At 39.1% G+C, this 19,638-nt stretch overlaps 1 protein-coding gene across 1 annotated transcript in view; it reads left to right on the top strand.

Annotated features, from left to right (window-relative positions):
• MYO3B (myosin IIIB) overlaps positions 1-19,638 on the top strand; it is a gene marked incomplete at its 5' end in the record, with an annotated part of 368,039 nt that overhangs the window by 133,554 nt on the left and 214,847 nt on the right. The window contains 5 exon segments of the mRNA XM_008687102.2: positions 3,770-3,925; positions 15,070-15,166; positions 16,123-16,239; positions 16,754-16,858; positions 19,267-19,350. Of these exon segments, the coding sequence (XP_008685324.2) occupies positions 3,770-3,925; positions 15,070-15,166; positions 16,123-16,239; positions 16,754-16,858; positions 19,267-19,350 (559 nt within the window).

The following is a 19,638-nucleotide window of genomic DNA, read 5'->3' as shown; positions in this document are numbered from 1 at the left end:
AAGGCAGCTTAGGAGGCACAGGGGAATGTTCTGGTGGCCCTCTGAGTTCCTGTCTTGCCCAATCTGGCTTCTTGCCTGGCCCATCCAGTTTCCCAACTTTGAAATGTCTTCTATCCCTTCTCCACCAACTGAGTTCAGTTTAGTCCCAAAATATCCTCTCATGCCTGCCTCACTTCTCACCTTCCCCCACTAAGGCTTCCCTGACTGGAGCTTCCCCTCATACCTGCCTCACTTCTCACCTCCCCCCACTAAGGCTTCTCTGACTGGAGCTTCCTCTCAAGCCTGACTCACTTCTCACCTTCCCCACTCAGGCTTCCCTGACTGAAGCTCCCTGCCCCACCCACTGTTCTGTGCTGTTCCATCTGTGCCATTTTAAACAATACAGTGCAGAGGAGGAAGGATTCTCCCATGGGAGTCAGAGACTTGGCCTGAACTTCCTCACCTCGTGAAAAGTGGGGTTAGAATAGAAAATCTTGTCTGAGTGATGGACATTGGGGAGGGTATGTGTTGTGGTGAGCACGGTGTATTGTATAAGACCGATGAATCACAGACCTGTACCTCTGAAACAAATAATGCATTATATATTAATTTAAAAAAAGGAATAGAAAATCTCAGCCCCTTAGCTCCAAAACCCTATGCTTTTGTGTGATTATTTCTTATTCTGAATATAGAAGCAAACACTGGCTTTTGCTGTTTCCTGTGTTCCTCTTGTCCTTCCATCTTTCCAATTAGATTGTAGATCCTCTAGAAAAAGGGTCTTGATTCTTTATGAATTAATTTATTTTGGCTAATTCTGGCTGTGTAATAAATGTTTGCTGAACAAATGAAATGATATTCCAGTGACCTGGAGTCTAATAATGCATGACTTTCAGCCATATCTCTCCCTAAGGTAGTACTATCCTCTATTAGTAAAATAGTAATTCCATTTCAGTTTGGCTGTTTGCTCCCCATGAGAAAAAAGTATGCAGAAGTGTTTTAGAATAAGGCTATACCTCAAGGTCTTTATGCCCTTCTCCTAAAAATCCTCCAGTGCAGCTGGATATGTCACAACTCTGTTTAGCATTCTTCCCATATACACTCATTTTCAGTTTTGCTGATCCAATGATATGACATTCAGCCCACTCAGGTCTTACTGAGAGAACTAACAAATCCTTTTGATCACTGCTTTCACAGAGTAGAATATCTACTATCTTCATTTTGGGGATCTTCAAGAGACAACAGATTCACTCGTTAGTTTCTTCCTTGTCTTATTATCTCACTTCATGATTTAGTTGCCATGTCTTACTCCCCCTGTGATATAGAGTGAGCTCCTGTCCAAAATACCAAATGATCTGGCACACTTATTGGCAGCCTTTCTCCCCCACTGGATGCTGAAATTATGAAACAAGTTATAACACCTTTAATTACATACCCAGACTCCAGTAGAGACCTGTTTTCATAAAACTGGAGTATGGGTTTCTTGGCCTCTGTCAAATCCTATCCAAAGAGCTGTAATTATTGAAGTACCAGAAGGACCTTATTTCTAGGCTTCATCTGGAACACTGTCCCAAGGCCTCTATCCTGTAGAGGAAAGTAGAGGCAGTTACATCCCAATTTCACATTCACTTGCTATGAATTTTCTTTTTTTTTTTCCCTAAAGATTTTATTTATTTATTTGGCAGAGAGAGAGACAGGGAGAGAGGGAACACAAGCAGGGGGAGTGGGAGGGGAAAGCAGACTCCCTGCTGAGCAGGGAGTCCGATGCTGGGCTGGATCCCAGGACCCTGGAATCATGACCTGAGCCGAAGGCAGACACTTAACGACTGAGCCACCCAGGTGCCCCTGCTATGAATTTCCTATTAATGGACGTGGCTCCCACCTTCAGTCTCAGCCCCGAGTTTACTCATTTGAAGTGTTGGCACTAGACAACAGGCAGTTGAGGGTTGCCCTAGTACTTTTGCTCAATGCAGGAAAGATGTAGTGTGACCTGCCCCAGATAACTGGGCAAGCTTGATTCCTGGAATTCCATTCTATGCATGTTCTCCGGGGCTGTAGGGGGTGTGTAAAGCCACCCTGTGCATCTGCAGTAGGAACTCTCAGAGGATACTGACTGTTTGCGTTTTAGAGTTTTCCTATACCATCCCTCAAGCCAAGAGGACGGGGCCATTACACCTGTACTACTCACCATACAACTACCAGGAGGTTCTTTATTTTCTGGGTGCTTAGGGAAACCACATTTATTTTTCTCCGGTAGATACATATACATATACAGATGAATATACATGAATCCAGGGAAGACTGCTAATATAAAGATGTGAACATAGTATTTTTTTAAGAATGTGCACTGATTTCTTTTATTTTTGGTAGGAAAAATAATAGATTATACAAAAGTCCCTTGAACCCATGAAAGTCAAATGATTGATTTCTTCCCATGACAAGGTGGGGGTGGTATTTATAGTCGCGCAGGCAGCAGAATGGAGATACTCTAGGTTCTTTTGGCTTTTCTACTGAAAGCTCCACTTCCAATAGATAGGAAATCCCTTGCATGAATTCTAAAACTGATTGGGAAATTTACTGACTATCTTTTCCGGACTAGGAGGTGAGGGATGTGGAAGTGGCTTGAAATGTAAACTGCAAAGGTTAAAGCCATTTTGTAAATCCAGCAGTTAAAGATTGTTTTAAGAACTCTGCTTAAATGTTTGAAAAGATGTTCAAGGTGAGGCTGTTGTTTGTTTTTACCTTTTGTGAGTGCATTTCATTATTTAAAATATGTTGTCTTTTAGATGTTGCTGGTATGTCACTATTGGGAAAACTGGAAACATTTGTTTTACAGAGTGGGCAGAATAGCATTTATCCTAAGCCTCCAAATTGAGCTAAAGACGGATAGCTTAAAAGGGCAGTTGTTGAAATTTCTTTCTCCTATCAGGGGCAGCTACTCAGAATGGAAATGCAATGGTAATTGGAGGGGTATTCATCAGATTCAATTTCACTAGAAATTTCCTTTTATCAGAATCATCTTGGATAACATAGGGCATACAGCAAAATGTACTAAATCATTGTTTTCTTTGAAAAGGGCATTTGAATCTGAAACGGAAAGTGGTTACACCAGTGTGGTTTTAACCAATTAACCACAGAGGCGTTTAAATGCAACCCAGTTTTTACCATTTTCAATGGACTTTTTGTTCCCTGTTTGCATAATTCCGTTCCAGTTCATCTGAATTATATTGTAGTCACTTCCTGTTCTGAGGTTTTTCTGCTTCAGAAAACATTAGAAATCAAGGTGTTAGAGTTTCTTTGTGAAGGTTTCTTTATGATTAGTTTCTTTCCTTGCAAACTCCTGAATGCATTTTCCCTACCATCAAATAGTGGACATTTCATATATTAGGATTTTATTTGAGTGACAGTATATAATTTTATATGTTTCCAAGATATATAGACTAATCAACTTGACTCCATTGTAAACATTTTTCTGTAGTGAAAGATAGAAAATTCAGTCTGATCGTTCTATTTTTTCAAAGTTTTGAGTACTTCACATTCAATTGATGGCAAAAATTTACTGTGTTTTCAACATACCCAAACTAAAATAGATTTCTGATGTACTGATTAATTTGGCCAGCAGAGAATTATTATTATAATTTTTTTTACCCTCTGGTATGTATGAATAAAGAGGTGTGTAAGTTTAGTGATCAGGTTTTATAAATGAGCTTTTTTGCCTCCTCTCTTTCATATTCACAGGGGAACCAGGTATCTAAGATTGAACTTTGAATTGTTTGTTGATTTTTGCAAATAGGTGTCTTATTAAGGATTTTGAAAAGCGGCCTTCTGTCACACATCTCCTCGACCACCCATTTATTAAAGAAGCCCACGGGAAGGTTTTATTTCTGCAAAAACAGCTGGCCAAGGTCCTCCAAGACCAGAAGCATCTAAACCCTGTTGTTAAAACCAGGTACGGTACGCAGTGTCTTCCTACTTCCTCTCTCTGGTTATTTATAAAAATGGCATGTCATGTGTTTTGATTTGCCCAGCTTTAGTACTGGTAATTATCACATCCCTGCATTTTTGAGAGTTTCATTTACATGACATTAAGTACTCCATACTCAGTGGATGAGATCAGGAAAGCTTTAGAAACAAGCTGTCCGTTTGTGCTCTTATGGCTAATATCTCTCAGCTATGGGTGAAATCCCACTCTGCCCTCATGTTCTAGTTAAAAACCAATGCACATATATATATCTATATATATATATATTTATATTTATATTTATATATTTATATTTATATTTAATGTAAATATGGATTTTTTTTAAACCAATAAAAGTTTAAAAGGTAAGTGTATGAAAACAGCCACAGCTGAGATCGTGTGAGAAATCTTTACTTGGGTGCTGATTAGAAAGCAGAAATGTAAGCTGTAAGTGATTTTGGAAAGATTACAAGGTAAACACTGGAGGATTTTTCTCTAATGTGCTCTGAGACCCTATTCTTTGGTTAAAAATTCCTTAGAGGGAATTTAGTGTTTTTAAATGATTTTTCCCCCCACAGGTGATGTCTATGCTATCCAAAACATCTGTGATTCTCCCTCCCTGCCTCATTTTTAAACGTTTATTTTCAGGGGCAGTTGCTTAAAATGGTATTCCATGGTGGTCTCTAAGAAATAGATCTTTGGGTTTCTGTCCAGAGGGTGGCAGAATTTCTCTTTAAAAAAAATTTTTTTTAGTGCAAATAAACCTGCTTCCCAGCTCAGCAATTATTTGGTTTTATAAAACTGGCCAGGATGCAGATAAGCTCTAATCCATTATTATTAAAGGAACATTCGAAGGACTGGAGGTGAAGAAAATAAAATATCACTAGTCACAAGTTCTGGAAATATTCATGTATTCTGCAGAACACTGTTTACAAATCAAAAAATCATGGGAACTCTTGGAGCTGGAGGCATAGTTTTCAAGGTGACTCTGTCTTGCTGATTTTCCCTACCACCACCAAGTTCCCTCTTGGATAGCTCAAGACAAATTATTTCCTACTCTTTCCCCCTTTCCACTGTCATTTGTGTTTCTGTGGCTTGCCCATAGGGTAGAGAAATTCTTGTGACTTGGTACCTTTTTGAAGCAGTAGGAACTTGTGTTTAAGCCCCAGGGAACTAAAATCCCTTTTCTTCCCATTTTTGTTCCTGTACACCAGCCACTGCCCCAGAACCACTCACCCCCCCCACCCCAGCACATATAGCACTAAGCACCAGAAATGAAGATGAAATCAAATAAAATCAAACAGACCAAGCAAAAAACAAACCTAGTATTTAAATGCTCTAAGTTGAATCAGGCCTCTCCTCCTTTTATCTCTGTTCTGAAATCTGCTGCAGAAAAATTTCTAAGACTTAGGTTGCAAAGTTATTCAGCTTTTCACATTTGCCTGACTTTACCTGTCCAGACATATAGTCTCTTTTTAAAGACATTCCTTCTTTTAGCTTAAAAAATCGGACTCCAGTCTCTCTCACCCACTTTCTCTCATTTCTTTTTATCTTTTTAACTTCTTTGCTATCAAATGCCTTATATGATGGCAAAGGCGTGTTACAGGATCTTTGTAATGTTCAGTTTCACTCAGGAGTTGTGTTTCTTTGAAAGTCATTAAACACATACACACAACCAGTGGTGTCTGGCTGGCTCGGTAAGTAGAGCACGTGACTCTTGATCTCGGGTTCATGAGTTCGAGACTACTTTGGGTGTAGAGATTACTTTATAAATAAATAAATAAACTTAAAAAGAACCCTGCAACCTCACAAATAAGAATCAAAACTTTAAACAGCCCTCTCCTTAAGAGGTAGGAAAATTAATTCTAAAGGAAACACAGCACCTGTAGTTGACACTTAACCTGCCACCTGTCCCACATTGTTACTTCCTTGTAGCAGCTGGCAAGGGGTTGGCTACATACATGTTTTTTAAGCCCACCCAGAAAAACTCTCAAATATCATTTGATGCTTGTGACTCAGTATATATCTAAAGTTGTGAGTTTACAAGATAAAGTGGGGAAAAGAAAGAAGATTTGAGGCAAGTGCATAGATGAGTGAGGCAGATGCCCCACCTACCACTTTTTGTACAATTAGGGTCACCCAGCAGGCAGCGCAGTGTGGTGGTTGAAGCCACTGGCCCTGCCAGGGTTAAATCCCAGCTCAGCTGCTCAGGGACAGGTTGTTACATTAGTCTGTTCAGAGGTTTCTCCATTTATAACATGGGGCTTCTTTTGAGGGTCAAGTGAGTCCATACATAAAAAATAAGTAGAATAGCTCTTGATACAGAGTTAACCCTCACAGTGTTAGCCATGGTAGAAGTAGTATATGGAGGTCTTATTTAATTCAGAATCCTCCACTTCTGTTTAATACTATCTACCTCTTGGCCTTAATTTGTATAAATTCATCTCTATCATATAACATCATGAAAATAAATAGTACTGAGCTACTGAATGTTAAAAATATCAATTTCTATCATTTAAAATATAATTTATTCATTTATTCGTTCAAGAGACATTTATATGTGTGCATGTGTCAGGCCCTCTGCTGAACAGAGGGACTACAAAGGCAAATCAGATACAGTTCCTGATAAAGAGCTAATAGTCCAATGTGTGAAACAGACAGGAATCAGATGAGAACAGTTCAACATGAAAAGTGCCTGGATAAAGGGATGCTTGCATACCTCCTGGGACACCTGGGAAGAAAAGACCCCTGGAACTGGTGGGAAGATGATCCTTGAAGCATCCTGAAGAACAAATAGAAGAGTTGAGGAAGGAGATTTTTCTAGGTAGAGGAGAATAATGAGCAATGAGCGAAGAGCAAAGGCACAGAAGCTAGAGAGAATTAAGGAATTTGGTGAACACTTAGTTGGCGTTGCTGGAGCTTGGCATGGAACAGGGGAAGGGAGAAACAAGGAAGGCAGGCAGGGGCCAGGTCATGATGGGCTAAGGAGCTTGGATTTGTTTCTTAGGCACTCAGAAGCCACTGAAAGTTTTTAAGCAGGCGTTTGCTCCAGGAAGGTCATTCTGATTGCAGTGTAGAGAATGTATTGACGCTGGGCAAGGCAGGAGCCAGAGAGACAAGTGAGCAGATATTGCAATTGCAAATAACAGAAGATATTGAGGACTTAGTGGTAGATTGGATGAGAGAGATCAGGGAGAGAGAGAGAGAGAGAAGTGTTACCCCAATTGGGCTCCCTCTCTGCCATGGTTAAGACTGCAATCAAACAAATTGTAAGACACTAAGAGACAGAGATCAGTAAAGATATTTTGCTTCCTCTTCCTAACCTACCAAATGCAATGCAATACTTCCAGATATTACACAAAATTTCTAGCTTTCTGTAAGGGTTCTGCCGTGTTTCAAGTGGCCCTGGGTCTCCCAGCTGGGGAGACTTGTTTAGTTTTGAGAACTGAATACAGAGAAATGAGACCTACAGACTGCAGGGAAAACTGTCTTACTGTTCCTGCAAAGGCAGGGAGTGTTCTGTCAACTTCAGTATTTTCTCCATGGGAGAGAGAAGTTAATGGTTCGAGGGACAGAAGACAGGTTCTTAAAGGAAGGGGCATTCTTGGACAGGTGAATGGGGAGGATCTTATATAGAGGAAGCAAGAGGAAGTGGGAACAAGGGCCTAAGAGGAGGGTTGACCTTAGGAAAAACTTCTAGGTTGGGGAAGAAACAGAAAGGTTAGATGAAGATATCCAGAAAATTTGAGGGGTGAGGGGGGCGGTCCTTTGAGGCAACTTACAGTGAATGGCCTTTATCTTTCAAAAAAAATTAAGCAAGGTGGTTTCAAAGTTGGGAGTGGGCTGTGGACACCAGGGAAATGTTAACTCTTTGAAATAGCCACTAGGAGGGATATTATAAAGGGTCCACTAAAGATGGACATGATGATGGCTCGATAGCACAGAAAACCCAAGAGGAACTTAACTGAATAGCATTCCATTGTAATGAAGTTAATCACTGTTTAAGATAACGCATATAGAGCATTCAGGAGAGCATTCAGCACCAGAACCTCTCAACAAATGTGCCATCACATGGGGCAGTGGTCTACTTCAGTTCTGTTGAGATAAGTAAGTGTTCAAGAGCAAGGCTAGGAATCATTGGAGCTTGTTCACTATGGAGCAGGAGCTGCAGTGTGCATGAAGAAGGGCTTGAAGAAGGGTCTAGTTGTTTGGAAAGTGAGGCCATGATCCATCTCACTTTCACATTATGTATGTGAGGCAACTGGAGAAGCACCATTGTGTTGAAATTTGATACCCATTTCCTAATGCTGATTACAGTGTGTGAGTGTGACTGTTGGAATTTAAGTTTTTCCAGTAATTTATAATTTTGCCATAGCATTTGATTCAGGTATGGTAGAGCAGTTATGAAACCAAGGCTTACTCTCTCAAAGGAGGTTAAAAAGACTAAAATCCTGTGAACAATAGTTGGAGGCTATATTTTTTTACTTAATTGTGAGGGATGCTTTTAAACAATTTGGCCATTTCCTTTGCATCAGCTCCCATTTCCTTGACCTTCAACAGGACTTTTCCCCCAAACCAGTTTTATAAATTCCTGAATTCATCAATATCATCTAGTATCTTGTGTCATCATTAAAGTTCAGAGAAGTAGACATGAAAACATGTTTTTTGTTTTGTTTTAATTGCTTGGCAAGAATTAGTGGTTTAAGAACAAAACCACTGTCTGGAACATGAGTGGAGGTAGGAAAGGTGCTGAGTTGGTTGTGCTGTGATTCCCTCCTGCCTTCCAACCTCCTATCATGGGCTCAACGGCAATCCTCAGTAAAATTACAAGATCCAGCATGTCTTTCCCCTGCGGGTGGCCTGGGACTGGCTGAAACCACAAATGTTAAACCCTCAGATGCCAGGGGTCGAAGTATTATTTGGTAAAAGAATTAAGATGGATGGTTGTTTTCTGTTCTGTTTAGTGGGTTTTTATTCTATCCTTGAAATTTGCCTGAGGCTGATTAAAACAATGACCTCAGCTTTTCTGATTTTCTTTTCAACCTGCAGCAGTGACCTTTATTTATTTATTTATTTTTAAAGATTTTATTTTTATTTATTCGACAGAGATAGAGACAGACAGCGAGAGAGGAAACACAAGCAGGGGGAGTGGGAGAGGAAGAAGCAGGCTCATAGCGGAGGAGCCTGACGTGGGGCTCGATCCCATAACGCCGGGATCACGCCCGGAGCCGAAGGCAGACGCTTAACCGCTGTGCCACCCAGGCACCCCTGTAGTGACCTTTAAAAACAGATTTCTCACTGCTTAACCGCTTAACTAGCCTTCCCCCAGTAAGCCTTGATCATTCACTTCCTCTTTTACCTGCAAACACGCACACACATCCACATCCACCATATTACATGCACTCATGAGTTCCTGGACTCCTGTGTAAATGAATGACTTCTGAATGATTACTTTTATCACGTGCTGAAGATGCTTGACACATAGGTTAAAGATCTTCCTGTCCTCCTAACAGACACAAAATAAATCCACACTGATATAATTAGTATCTGCTGTCTATCTATATGTCTGTAAACTGAATAATATTTAATTTTTTTATGTTTTCACTGATTCTTGCTGCCTAGAGAAGGTGAGTGTATCAAATTCCGTTTAATATGATTGATGATAAGATGCTGATTGATTGGAATTCTGGCCCAAACCATGCTTTGATGAAAAAACAGGGAGATACTATAGTGATTTCTACCCAAACAATTCTGTTTTTTAGTCTATGTATTGTAGTGTTTGTTGGATAGATACAGACTTAAGTTTTAGGTCAAGATAGAGCTCATGTAGTAGTTAAAGTTGTCTAGGTGGTATCTCTATCCATATTTGACTCTCAGTAAAATGGTATCACACCTGGATGGTCTGCCATTGTTTTTCTCATTCTAGGTCCATGATTATATAGTTAGAGTCAATTAAAAGTTTCTCTTTCATCAACTCTGTTATTGAAGGGTTTATTGAAATGTAAAAGTGATTTGGAAGAAATATAGTAGTACTCTTTCTCCAGTTTTGAGTAATACTTTCCTCACTATATAGCTAGAATCCCCTGAATGTGGTAATAAGGGAGTTCCTCTGATCTTTCAGGTTCTTCTGATCTGTCCAACTTGTCAGTTTGTCCCTGAGCTCTGTCCATGGCCACAGAAGCCTTTGTCTTAGAGTCTGGAGGACCACCACCACCTTTGAGCCTAGACCTTTTTTTTTTTTTTAACTCCTTCCCTTTCTCTCCCTTTTTCCTCCACCTTCTATAGATTTTACCTCCTTTTGTATCTGGAATCTGGTGGGAGAGTTAGTCATTCTCCACTCCTCTCAGTTCCATTCTTAGATGAAGGGGAAGATTCTGAGCCTGAATGTGGAGGAGCTAAGGTGGAGGTAGCCTTCACAATGGTCCGGTCACAGCATGACTGTCCCCAAAATACCATCAGGCACTTCTCAGTGCAGCATTTAATTTCTCTCACTAGCATATTTCCTGTAATTATTAGGCTAAAACATATTTATTCCCTTCCTATCCTGAGTTATGATTTTAGAGGGCCTCCTTTTGCTTTGTTCTTCATCATAGCTGGGTAAAGGGAAGAATGCATCCTGCCACACCTATGTGAAGCCCTGTTTTGACCTACCTACATGGAAGTCACTGCTTCCACAGGTATAGTTGACAGATAGGAAGAGGCTAAGGGATTAAGGAATTACTTTCAGACAAAATATATAATATTTGCCAAAATCTTTCATAGGGCCAGCAGCTTGAACAAAGAAGTCTATAGCCCACTGAGGAGATATTAAAGAGCACGCATACACAAATGATTTTAACCATAATGCAGGCATAGAGATGAAACTATAGTGAAGGCAGCAGTACTTCAGGAATTTATTCCAAGAGAACAATCCCCCCAGTGTCTGAACCAGTTTGGTACCCTCTACAGCTTGTTTCTCATTCATGGGCTGGGCCTAAGAAATTCCAAAGTATCTCCCATCTTCTGCCTTATCTGTGCCTACTCTTGTCTTATGGAACTCAGCCTCTGCCTGTCTCACCCACTCTTCAGATCTAGTTCTTACTCTCCACCCATTCCCTTGGACTTGGTGTTTCAGGCTTGCCCTTGTTCCCACCCTACCTGAGCCAGGAATTCTGACACCAGTTTCCCCTTTTTCTGATCCCTGAAACCTAAGGTCAATCCTACTCACTATCCACTGCCCCCCACCAACCCCAAACTCGAGGAACCAGCCCAAGCCAGAGCTTTGAGTTTCTTCCTTTCTGAGCTTTAACCCCACAAACTCCATTTGTCTAGGAAGCCAGGCTTGGCAGCCATCATACTTAGAGCCTCAAAAAAAAGGTAAGAATCTAGCAAAAAGCATTATGGACTTCACTGAGATTCGAAAATATGTTTTGAGTCATTAAAACTTATCCTCTTGGTTTAATAGAATCCATCCATTTATCTATCTATTTATTCCTCTGAGCTTTGAAACATTCAATCCAAGAACCTTGTAGTTGGAAATTTGTAATTTTCACATTAAGGAATTCTTCCCCCCAAATTGATAATAGATGCTATTCTCAAGTAAGGCACTAGATGGAGCATGTGAATTTAAAGGAAATTTAAGCTGGTAATTGCCAGTGACAACAAATCATTTAATGAAAGAAAACAAAAAAATTTAAACCAAATTATATTTTATTAATTTCAACTAAAAATAGACAAATATAAGACAACATAATACTTTTTATGAGTATGCGTAAAGTCTAGAATAATTTTTTAATAACAGGTAAGAGCTGGGATAAGTATTTTTTGTCTTCAGTAGACTCTCCAAATCCCATAGCCAAAGGAAAATAAAGCAGATGGCAGTTTCAGAACACTAGTTGGGGAAGGCAGATATATATATATATATATATATTTTTTTTTTTTTAATTTTTCTTTATTTTTTGCTGGTTGAGAAAACGAAGTAGTCTTGATAGAGTGGAGATACCTTGCATCAACATCAGCTTCTAGATTGCCAGCTTCAAATTTTGTAAGCAAATAAGTCTAAGGAATTTGGTTGCCAACAAGCATGGGGAGAGGTGATACATGACTAATCACAGCAGGTAAAATCTTTTCAAAGTTGTTTATAATATATTATAAGGGAAAGATTTTTATGAGAATCAAGCTCAGATTTGCAGACAGCATCTACATGATTCCTGGAGGTTAAATCTGTATTGGCATATAGACAGTCTGCTGCAGCGTTCAAAAATTGACAGTTTTGATCCTGGTGGTTTTGCATTGTACATGTCACCATGAAAGTCTCAGCTTTCTCTAGAGTTTATTTATTTGTGATATCACAAGTGAGGTTTTGTCAGTATTTCCATTTTTGGTTGGCTGTAAAAATGTCATACAGCATGAAGCCTGACGTCCCTTTTTGCAGGTCAAGCTGTCTTTCAGTTCAGGTCAGCAGTTACTGGAGGCAAAAAAATAATCCATGGGAAACTTGCCATTGATTCAGTGGTATTTCAAATTCTGATTTCTCTAGTCTTCCTGTTATGTTTACTTCTTGAAATCCCATGCATTCTATCTAGGGTATTTAGTTGCATTCAGTAGGGAGGCAGAGTAGAGAGTGCTTACTCGATCTTGACTGGAACCAGGTCTGTGGATGATTTTTTAATTCCTCATTTTCTTTGTTGAAGATGTATAGAATAAACTCTAACATAGCCTATATCATACAATTGCAAGGTAGGGATTTAGGAAGGGGATAAATTAGCTATTTATTTAATTTAATATGATTTAATATGATGAGAATTTAATTATTTTCTAAAAAATGTATTGTGATATTTCATTTCATAATGAGCTTCAAGGGAAAGAATGCTTAGGTTTTACATGAAGAAGATTTGGCCAGAAATACACACCCTCCTGCTATTCTATTTAGCAAAGTGGCTAGCTAGAAACAGGCAGCAGCTCTGAGTTTTGGTAAAAATTTGTATTTCAATTCAATCTGATTTCTCTTTGACATCACTAATATGTTCGGACACAGATGAATAAACCCTTCTGTTTAATAATTTTTAAAATGCTTAGGTTATAAATTTGATTTTATTAAGTAAAATTAAACTTCTCTATGTTGGATCTCTGTATGAATTAGCAGCAAAACTGGATCTAGTGCTGGAAATGACTAACACCACACTTCAGATACCCATTCTTCAAATCTGTCAATGATGGGAATTGGGAAGTAAAATTTAATAGGCAGGAAAAGAAAAAAAGTCATTGTTTTCTTTGCCCATTTCCATCATATTATAAAGTCAAGATTCAATATGTAGAGCTGTTGAATTTGCTTTTTCCCTTTTTCCCTACTTCTGTGAAATGCATGTAGCAGGGGGCAGAGTGTGCAACAGGGTGACGCCTACCTGGTATGTACAGCAAAATGTTCAGTAAAGCTGGCTTCTGGGGCCTGGCAAAATAAAATGGTATCCTGTGGAGCTATGATGATGGTGAGCCTAACAGGTGACAGTGAAGGACCATGCAGTGGTGCTTCTGAACTGACAGTACCTGGAAGGGATCTGACATGTGATTTTGTTTAGTTATTGGTATTCTAAGTAATATGTAGAGTTGCGCAAATTGTTGATTCCAAATTTCGACAATACTTGGTAAATTTTTTCAACTCTTGCATTTTTATATCCATGACTATATTGCTTTCACAGCCCCCTGTGAGATAGATAGTCATGAGAGATTCTGTTTATAGATGAAGAAAACTGATGCAGGCTGTTAAGGGAATTGCTCAGTGGCCCACAACACATTCCTCAGAACCCTGAAATGAGGACCCAGAGCTTTTAACTTCTAAGCTGCTGCTTTCCCCCTATACCACATTGAATACCTTTATGAAGGAATTACGGAAGGCCTACTTTGACTTGAACTAATTTTACACCTTAAAGAACTATATTTTGGTATGCCAAAGGGGATTGGTATCGTTTGCCAACCAAGTTTTTGTTTTTGTCATCTTTGCCAACCAAGTTTTTGAAATGCCTGTAGAATAATGCCCCCTAAGAGAAAAATCTCACATATTTAGGCAAGTGGATACATATAAAGATACTTGATGCTGCCTTTGTTTCTAATAGCAAAAATTGGAATCCATCTAAATGTTGATGATCATAGGACTGAGTAAATAAATTGGTATATATTCATATGATATAATATTATCCAGCGATTAAAGTGATCGAAATATGTATAGGTATGTGTATGTACATGTATAATTTAAAAAATCATAATGTTGAGTGGAAAAAAATTTTGCAGAATGAAACAGTATATCATTTTTATAATTAACATATAGAATATGTATATTGCTCACATGTGTGACCAAATTTAAAATAGACTGGAAGGATACCCACCAAATAGTAGTCATTCAGGAAAGGGGAGTGGGATGAAACATGGGTAACAAAGGGATTTCAAATAAATCAGGTAAAATATTAACATTTTTGATTCGTTGATATTTGCTCAATTATTCTTTCAGTTTTAAATGTTTTTCAAAAATTTGAGGTTGATGCTGTTGGATAGCTAGAAGGGATCTCAAGGGCAGTACCTGTGTGAGAAGTATATACCTGACAATGAGCAGAAAGAAAATGAGATATTTCTTTCTAAAAAAGCTGTGGTTGGCATTTAAGAAGAGCAAACATAAGTATTAGATGGGCCCATTTGGCAATATTCCTCACTGTGGTAGAAGGGAGGCTTGAGGTCTGGAGCTCACCTTACCCCGGATAGCTCTACAGCAACAGGGAGAGGGCCCTATGGCTTGGGGACCTGGACTGCACTTGCTCTTCCTGTCCCCATCTCTGAAGTCTCTGAACATATCATGGGGGAAGATTGTGAATGAAACATTCTCATTGTCTGCGTTCTTTTTTTTTTTTTTTAAGATTTTATTTATTCGACAAAGAGAGAGACAGCCAGCGAGAGAGGGAACACAAGCAGGGGGAGTGGAAGAGGAAGAAGCAGGCTCATAGCGGAAGAGCCTGACGTGGGGCTCGATCCCAGAACTCCGGGATCACGCCCTGAGCCGAAGGCAGACGCTTAACCGCTGTGCCACCCAGGCGCCCCTCTCGTTGTCTGCGTTCTGCTACACTTTTTACTGCATTAACGCTGATGTTTTCTGGATAAATTTCTAGGCATGAAAGAATGCATACCAGAAGACCCTATCATGTGGAAGATGCTGAAAAATACTGCCTTGAGGATGATTTGGTCAATTTAGAGGTTCTGGATGAGGTACTAAATATTTAGCAGGCAATTCTCACCGATGACATTTGTTTCATGTGAATGGTCTGACCTTTTTCTTGTAGACCATGTTCTCCTAAGGTCACTTGAAAATTTAATTGTTTGTATAGCCTCGGGGTGAAGCTCAGGGAGCATTTGGTTGCTGTGACTACGATCCCGTGTTGCGTTCATTTAAAATCCCCCAAATGTCCTAAATGATGAAGATGAAAAGATTTGGATTTTTTCCAATAAAACCCTTTATATTGTAAGCCTAAATGATTTATTACATCACCAGAAATTATTTTCTGTTTTGGAGAAAGTGCAGTTTAACTCTTAAGATAGTTATTTGTTCTTCATAAAGAGTAGTTTTATTTAGGGAAATGGTGAAGGATAATACAACTTGGTTCTAAATTTAAAAACTGTGGTAATCCCCATTTAAAGTATGCATGTTTAATAGAGCTGTTAATTGCACTGGAACTGCTTTTGCTGATTCTAACTCTAGAGACCTTTAACTACAATGCATGAGTCACTAAAGTGTAAATAGAAGTGTTCAATTCCATATTCCCACCACATAAATTTTAAGTGCAACGCTTTGAGAAATGAAGTTACTGTTTTTTCTATACTTTATCAATAGGAACAGCCTATTAAATCAAATTCTAAGTAGAGCATTTTGATTGGATAAGACAAGTTTTTCATAATATCAGATAAAACCTTTGTTGGTTATCTCAGTGTCCTTTAGCAAGTCCTAAGTGGGCCTTGTTCTTTCAGCATATTCCTTTTTTTTTTTTTTCTTCTTCCAAGGCAAATATCTGCATTGAGGACCCTTAGCGTCACTGTATGATTTAAATCGACTACTTTCTTCTTTTAGAACAAAAACATTCTTGTGAGACTAAATTTGTTGTTATTTTTAGAGTTTTTTCTTGGTTGGAAATAATGTTCACTCTCAGTACTATCTATCCTCTTCTTAGGATACAATTATCCGTCAGTTGCAAAAGCGTTATGTGGACTTGCTGATTTACACATATGTTGGAGACATCTTAATTGCCTTAAACCCCTTCCAGAATCTAAGCATATACTCTCCACAGGTAAGGGTTGCTGTAAGAGCATGTTGCTCCTTAATAGGAAATTAAAAACCACAAGGGAAAATGAAAAGAAGGGAAAAGTGAGAATAAACTTCTGCTGCTTTAACAGTATATACCCCGACCTCCAGGTAATAATACAACACAGATAGAATTCTTCTACTTCGGGGGTAACTTTTTAGAGCAAGATATAACAGTAATAACTAACATTCATTTAGTGCTTGCTATATGCCGGGCACTGGCTTATCTCACTCCTCATAATCTTGTGAAGCAGGCACGATTATTAAAGCTGTTTGGCAGATGAGGAGACTTAGCATGGAGAAGTTAACTCCCTTGCAAAAGCTCATGAAACTAGTAAAGTGAAGAACTGGGATTTGAACCTAGGCCTGCAGACTCCAGAGTCTGTGGCTCTATAGCTTTCCTGATACTACAATTCTCCTAACAAGTGACAAAGCCTTTCATGGGCAGGAGGTACCGGAGCATTAGAAGTTTTCTTTAAATTAATTATTTTTTTCTTCAGTTTTCCAGACTTTATCATGGGGTAAAACGTGCCTCAAATCCCCCCCACATATTTGCATCAGCAGATGCTGCTTACCAATGTATGGTTACTTTCAGCAAAGACCAGGTAAGAACTCTCCTTCCTTCCCTGCCAAGTCACACAGTAGGATGTGTACTGTCTTCCTCTGCAGCTCATATGTCTTCCTGAACACTCCATTCTGGTTGCTGGTACTGATTCAAGGAAATAGAAAGTGAAATAGTAGCTCAGTGAAACAGGAACAGTGATAAAGTTAGAGCAGCCAGAGAACATGAACATTCTTTTGGGTAACGTAAAACATTCACATCAAGAGCACTCATTTTCCCTGATAAAATGTAATAAGAGTGTCTCTATTATGAATATGAGAACATAGAGCCAACATAAACCTGATTACATGACAACAACTGTAATAAAAACAATGTAGAATGACGTAAATGAAATTCCTTCCTATTAAGGTCTCAGAATTTTCATGGTTCGGTCCTTCTTGTGTTAAATACCGCACACAGGTTGACAGTGATCAAGCCCCACACCATTTAGCTGCTGATAAATTGTGGTGGATTTGGTAAAGACTGAACAGATTTTAAACTCAATGGTAGTTAAACACAAAGCTCACCCAGACAGCTTCCTTTCTGGACCTTCAACTCCAGGTGGTGACATATCCAACCTTGACCCTTCCTTTACTTTCAATCTGTATATTTTCTTTTGTGTCTTTAGTCTGTTTGAAATATAAGTAATAAAATTGGTAAGACAATTTTATGAGAGAGTTACTGTGTGTAAATTTCCTGAGACCTGTGAAGTCCCAGCTTTGGGTTTGTTAAGGAATAGATGAAACTATAATAGTGCAAGTTACAAAATAAAGTACATGGATTCACTATAGGTTAGAAACTTGGCTTCTTTAAATTCTTATCTTTCCCAGAGACTCGTGAAATGTCCATAGATTATTCATAGAGAGGAAGTCAGTGGAGAGAGATACATATATTTCTCAAGTTGAGAAGTTGCCCCACTGTGTTTTTTCTGACACTGAAGATTGTGTCTTTTCCAACACCAACCAATTCTTCAATTCTCCAACAGCAATTGGATGTCCAGTGGTTGAGTTCCATTCATGCAGGTTCTGACACTCACTTCCCAGAGTTAGTACAGACCCTACATGGTCAGGGCTCAGCCCCAGAGACTGCCCCCATCTCAGATGCCAGCCACAGCAGGGGTGCCCAGGCTACCCACACTTATGACCAACCTACAAATTCAGGGGTTTCCACAATCACCCTCAAGTCTGACAGATCACTAGAACAACGCACAGAGCTCAGGGAAACACTTAAATTTATTGACTTAGTATAAAGGATACAACTCAGGAACAGCCAAACAGATTACCCAGGGCAAGATATAGGGGATAGGGGTGGTGCAAAGCTTCCATGCCTTCTTTGGGCATGTGCCCTCCCAGCATCTCAAAGTGTTCATACCAGAAGCTCTCTGAATCTTTTGTTTAAGAGTTTTTATGACTCAGTCAATCTCTGGTCCCTCTCTCCTCCCTAGAAGTTGGGATGATGGGCTGAAAATTTCCACTCTCTCATCATTTATTTGGTCTTTCTGCTGACCAGCACCCATTGGGAAGCTATTTTGGGCCCTATTTTGAGCCACCTGGTTAGCAGTTAGGTTTGGTTGAAAGGGACTTTTTTGTGAATAACAAAAGATGGTCGTATCGCCCCTATTCAGGGAGGTCCAAGGATCTAAGGAGGTCTGTGCCAGGACCCAGAGACAAAAACCAAATACATGTTTTTTATTATACCACATCCACTAATCTTCTTGATACATGAAGAGCTTCTAGGAATGAATGATAATAAGACCAGTATTACAAAAAAAACAAAAACAAAACACAAAACCCACAACCCCCCCCCCCCCCAAAACAGGCAAAGGATATGGGCTGGTCACAAAAAAGAAAATATGAATAATTTTAAACATATGAAAAGATCTCAACCTCACTCATAATAAAAGAAATGCAAATTAAAACTATACTGGGAGACCATTCTCTTACATTTCCAATTGGCAAAAATCCAACATACCCTATTAGTGAGGCTGTAGGAGAACAGGCACTTTCATGAATTGGTCCAGTCCTTAGGAAAACAATTTGGTACTGTCTATCCAATTTACAAATGTATTTATTTTTAGTTCAACAACCCATTTCTAGGAATTTATTCTATAAGAAGAACCTGCATGAAATATAATGCCCTACATATGGTGTTGTTCCCTGCAGTATACTCCTTATGTATGCATCAATACGAGGCTGGTTAAATCAACTATGGTACATCTGTACAATGGACCAAGCAGCAGTGGAAAGGTTGAAGAAGCTCTCAGTGTACAGAAATGGAAAGATTCCCAAGATAAATTATTCAGTGAAAAAATGAAGGTGTACAGGGGTGGATATTATATGGAAACCATCCCTGAACGTACAAATTGTTTACTGTGCTATGAGTTCTTCACTCTCACTCCATTTTCTGTGTCAGTGCATTGTCATCAGTGGAGAAAGTGGCTCTGGGAAGACGGAAAGTGCCCACCTGATTGTTCAGCATTTGACTTTCTTGGGAAAGGTATTGACCACCTGTTTTATGTGTTGTAACTAAAATCCTTGCCAGTGTAACTGCATATCTTATAAAAGATGGAAATACTGGTTTTTATTAGTAGTTACATAAAAACGTTTCATCTTTGTTATGTTTACTTCCTGATGGCGAGACTACTTAAGATGTCAGCATGCTATCCCTCTTTCACGTAGTGAGGAAAATAATGCCAGCACGAATTTACTAGATTATCAGCAATTAATTTTTTATGTTTTCATTGTAATAGAAACATTTAGCCATTAAGTAGTAAAAGTGGTTAAA

This window comes from Ursus maritimus, unplaced genomic scaffold (assembly GCF_017311325.1).
Source record: "Ursus maritimus isolate PB19 unplaced genomic scaffold, ASM1731132v1 scaffold_1, whole genome shotgun sequence".
Taxonomy (NCBI): domain Eukaryota; kingdom Metazoa; phylum Chordata; class Mammalia; order Carnivora; family Ursidae; genus Ursus; species Ursus maritimus.
This window is presented reverse-complemented; position numbering and strand designations above follow the sequence as displayed.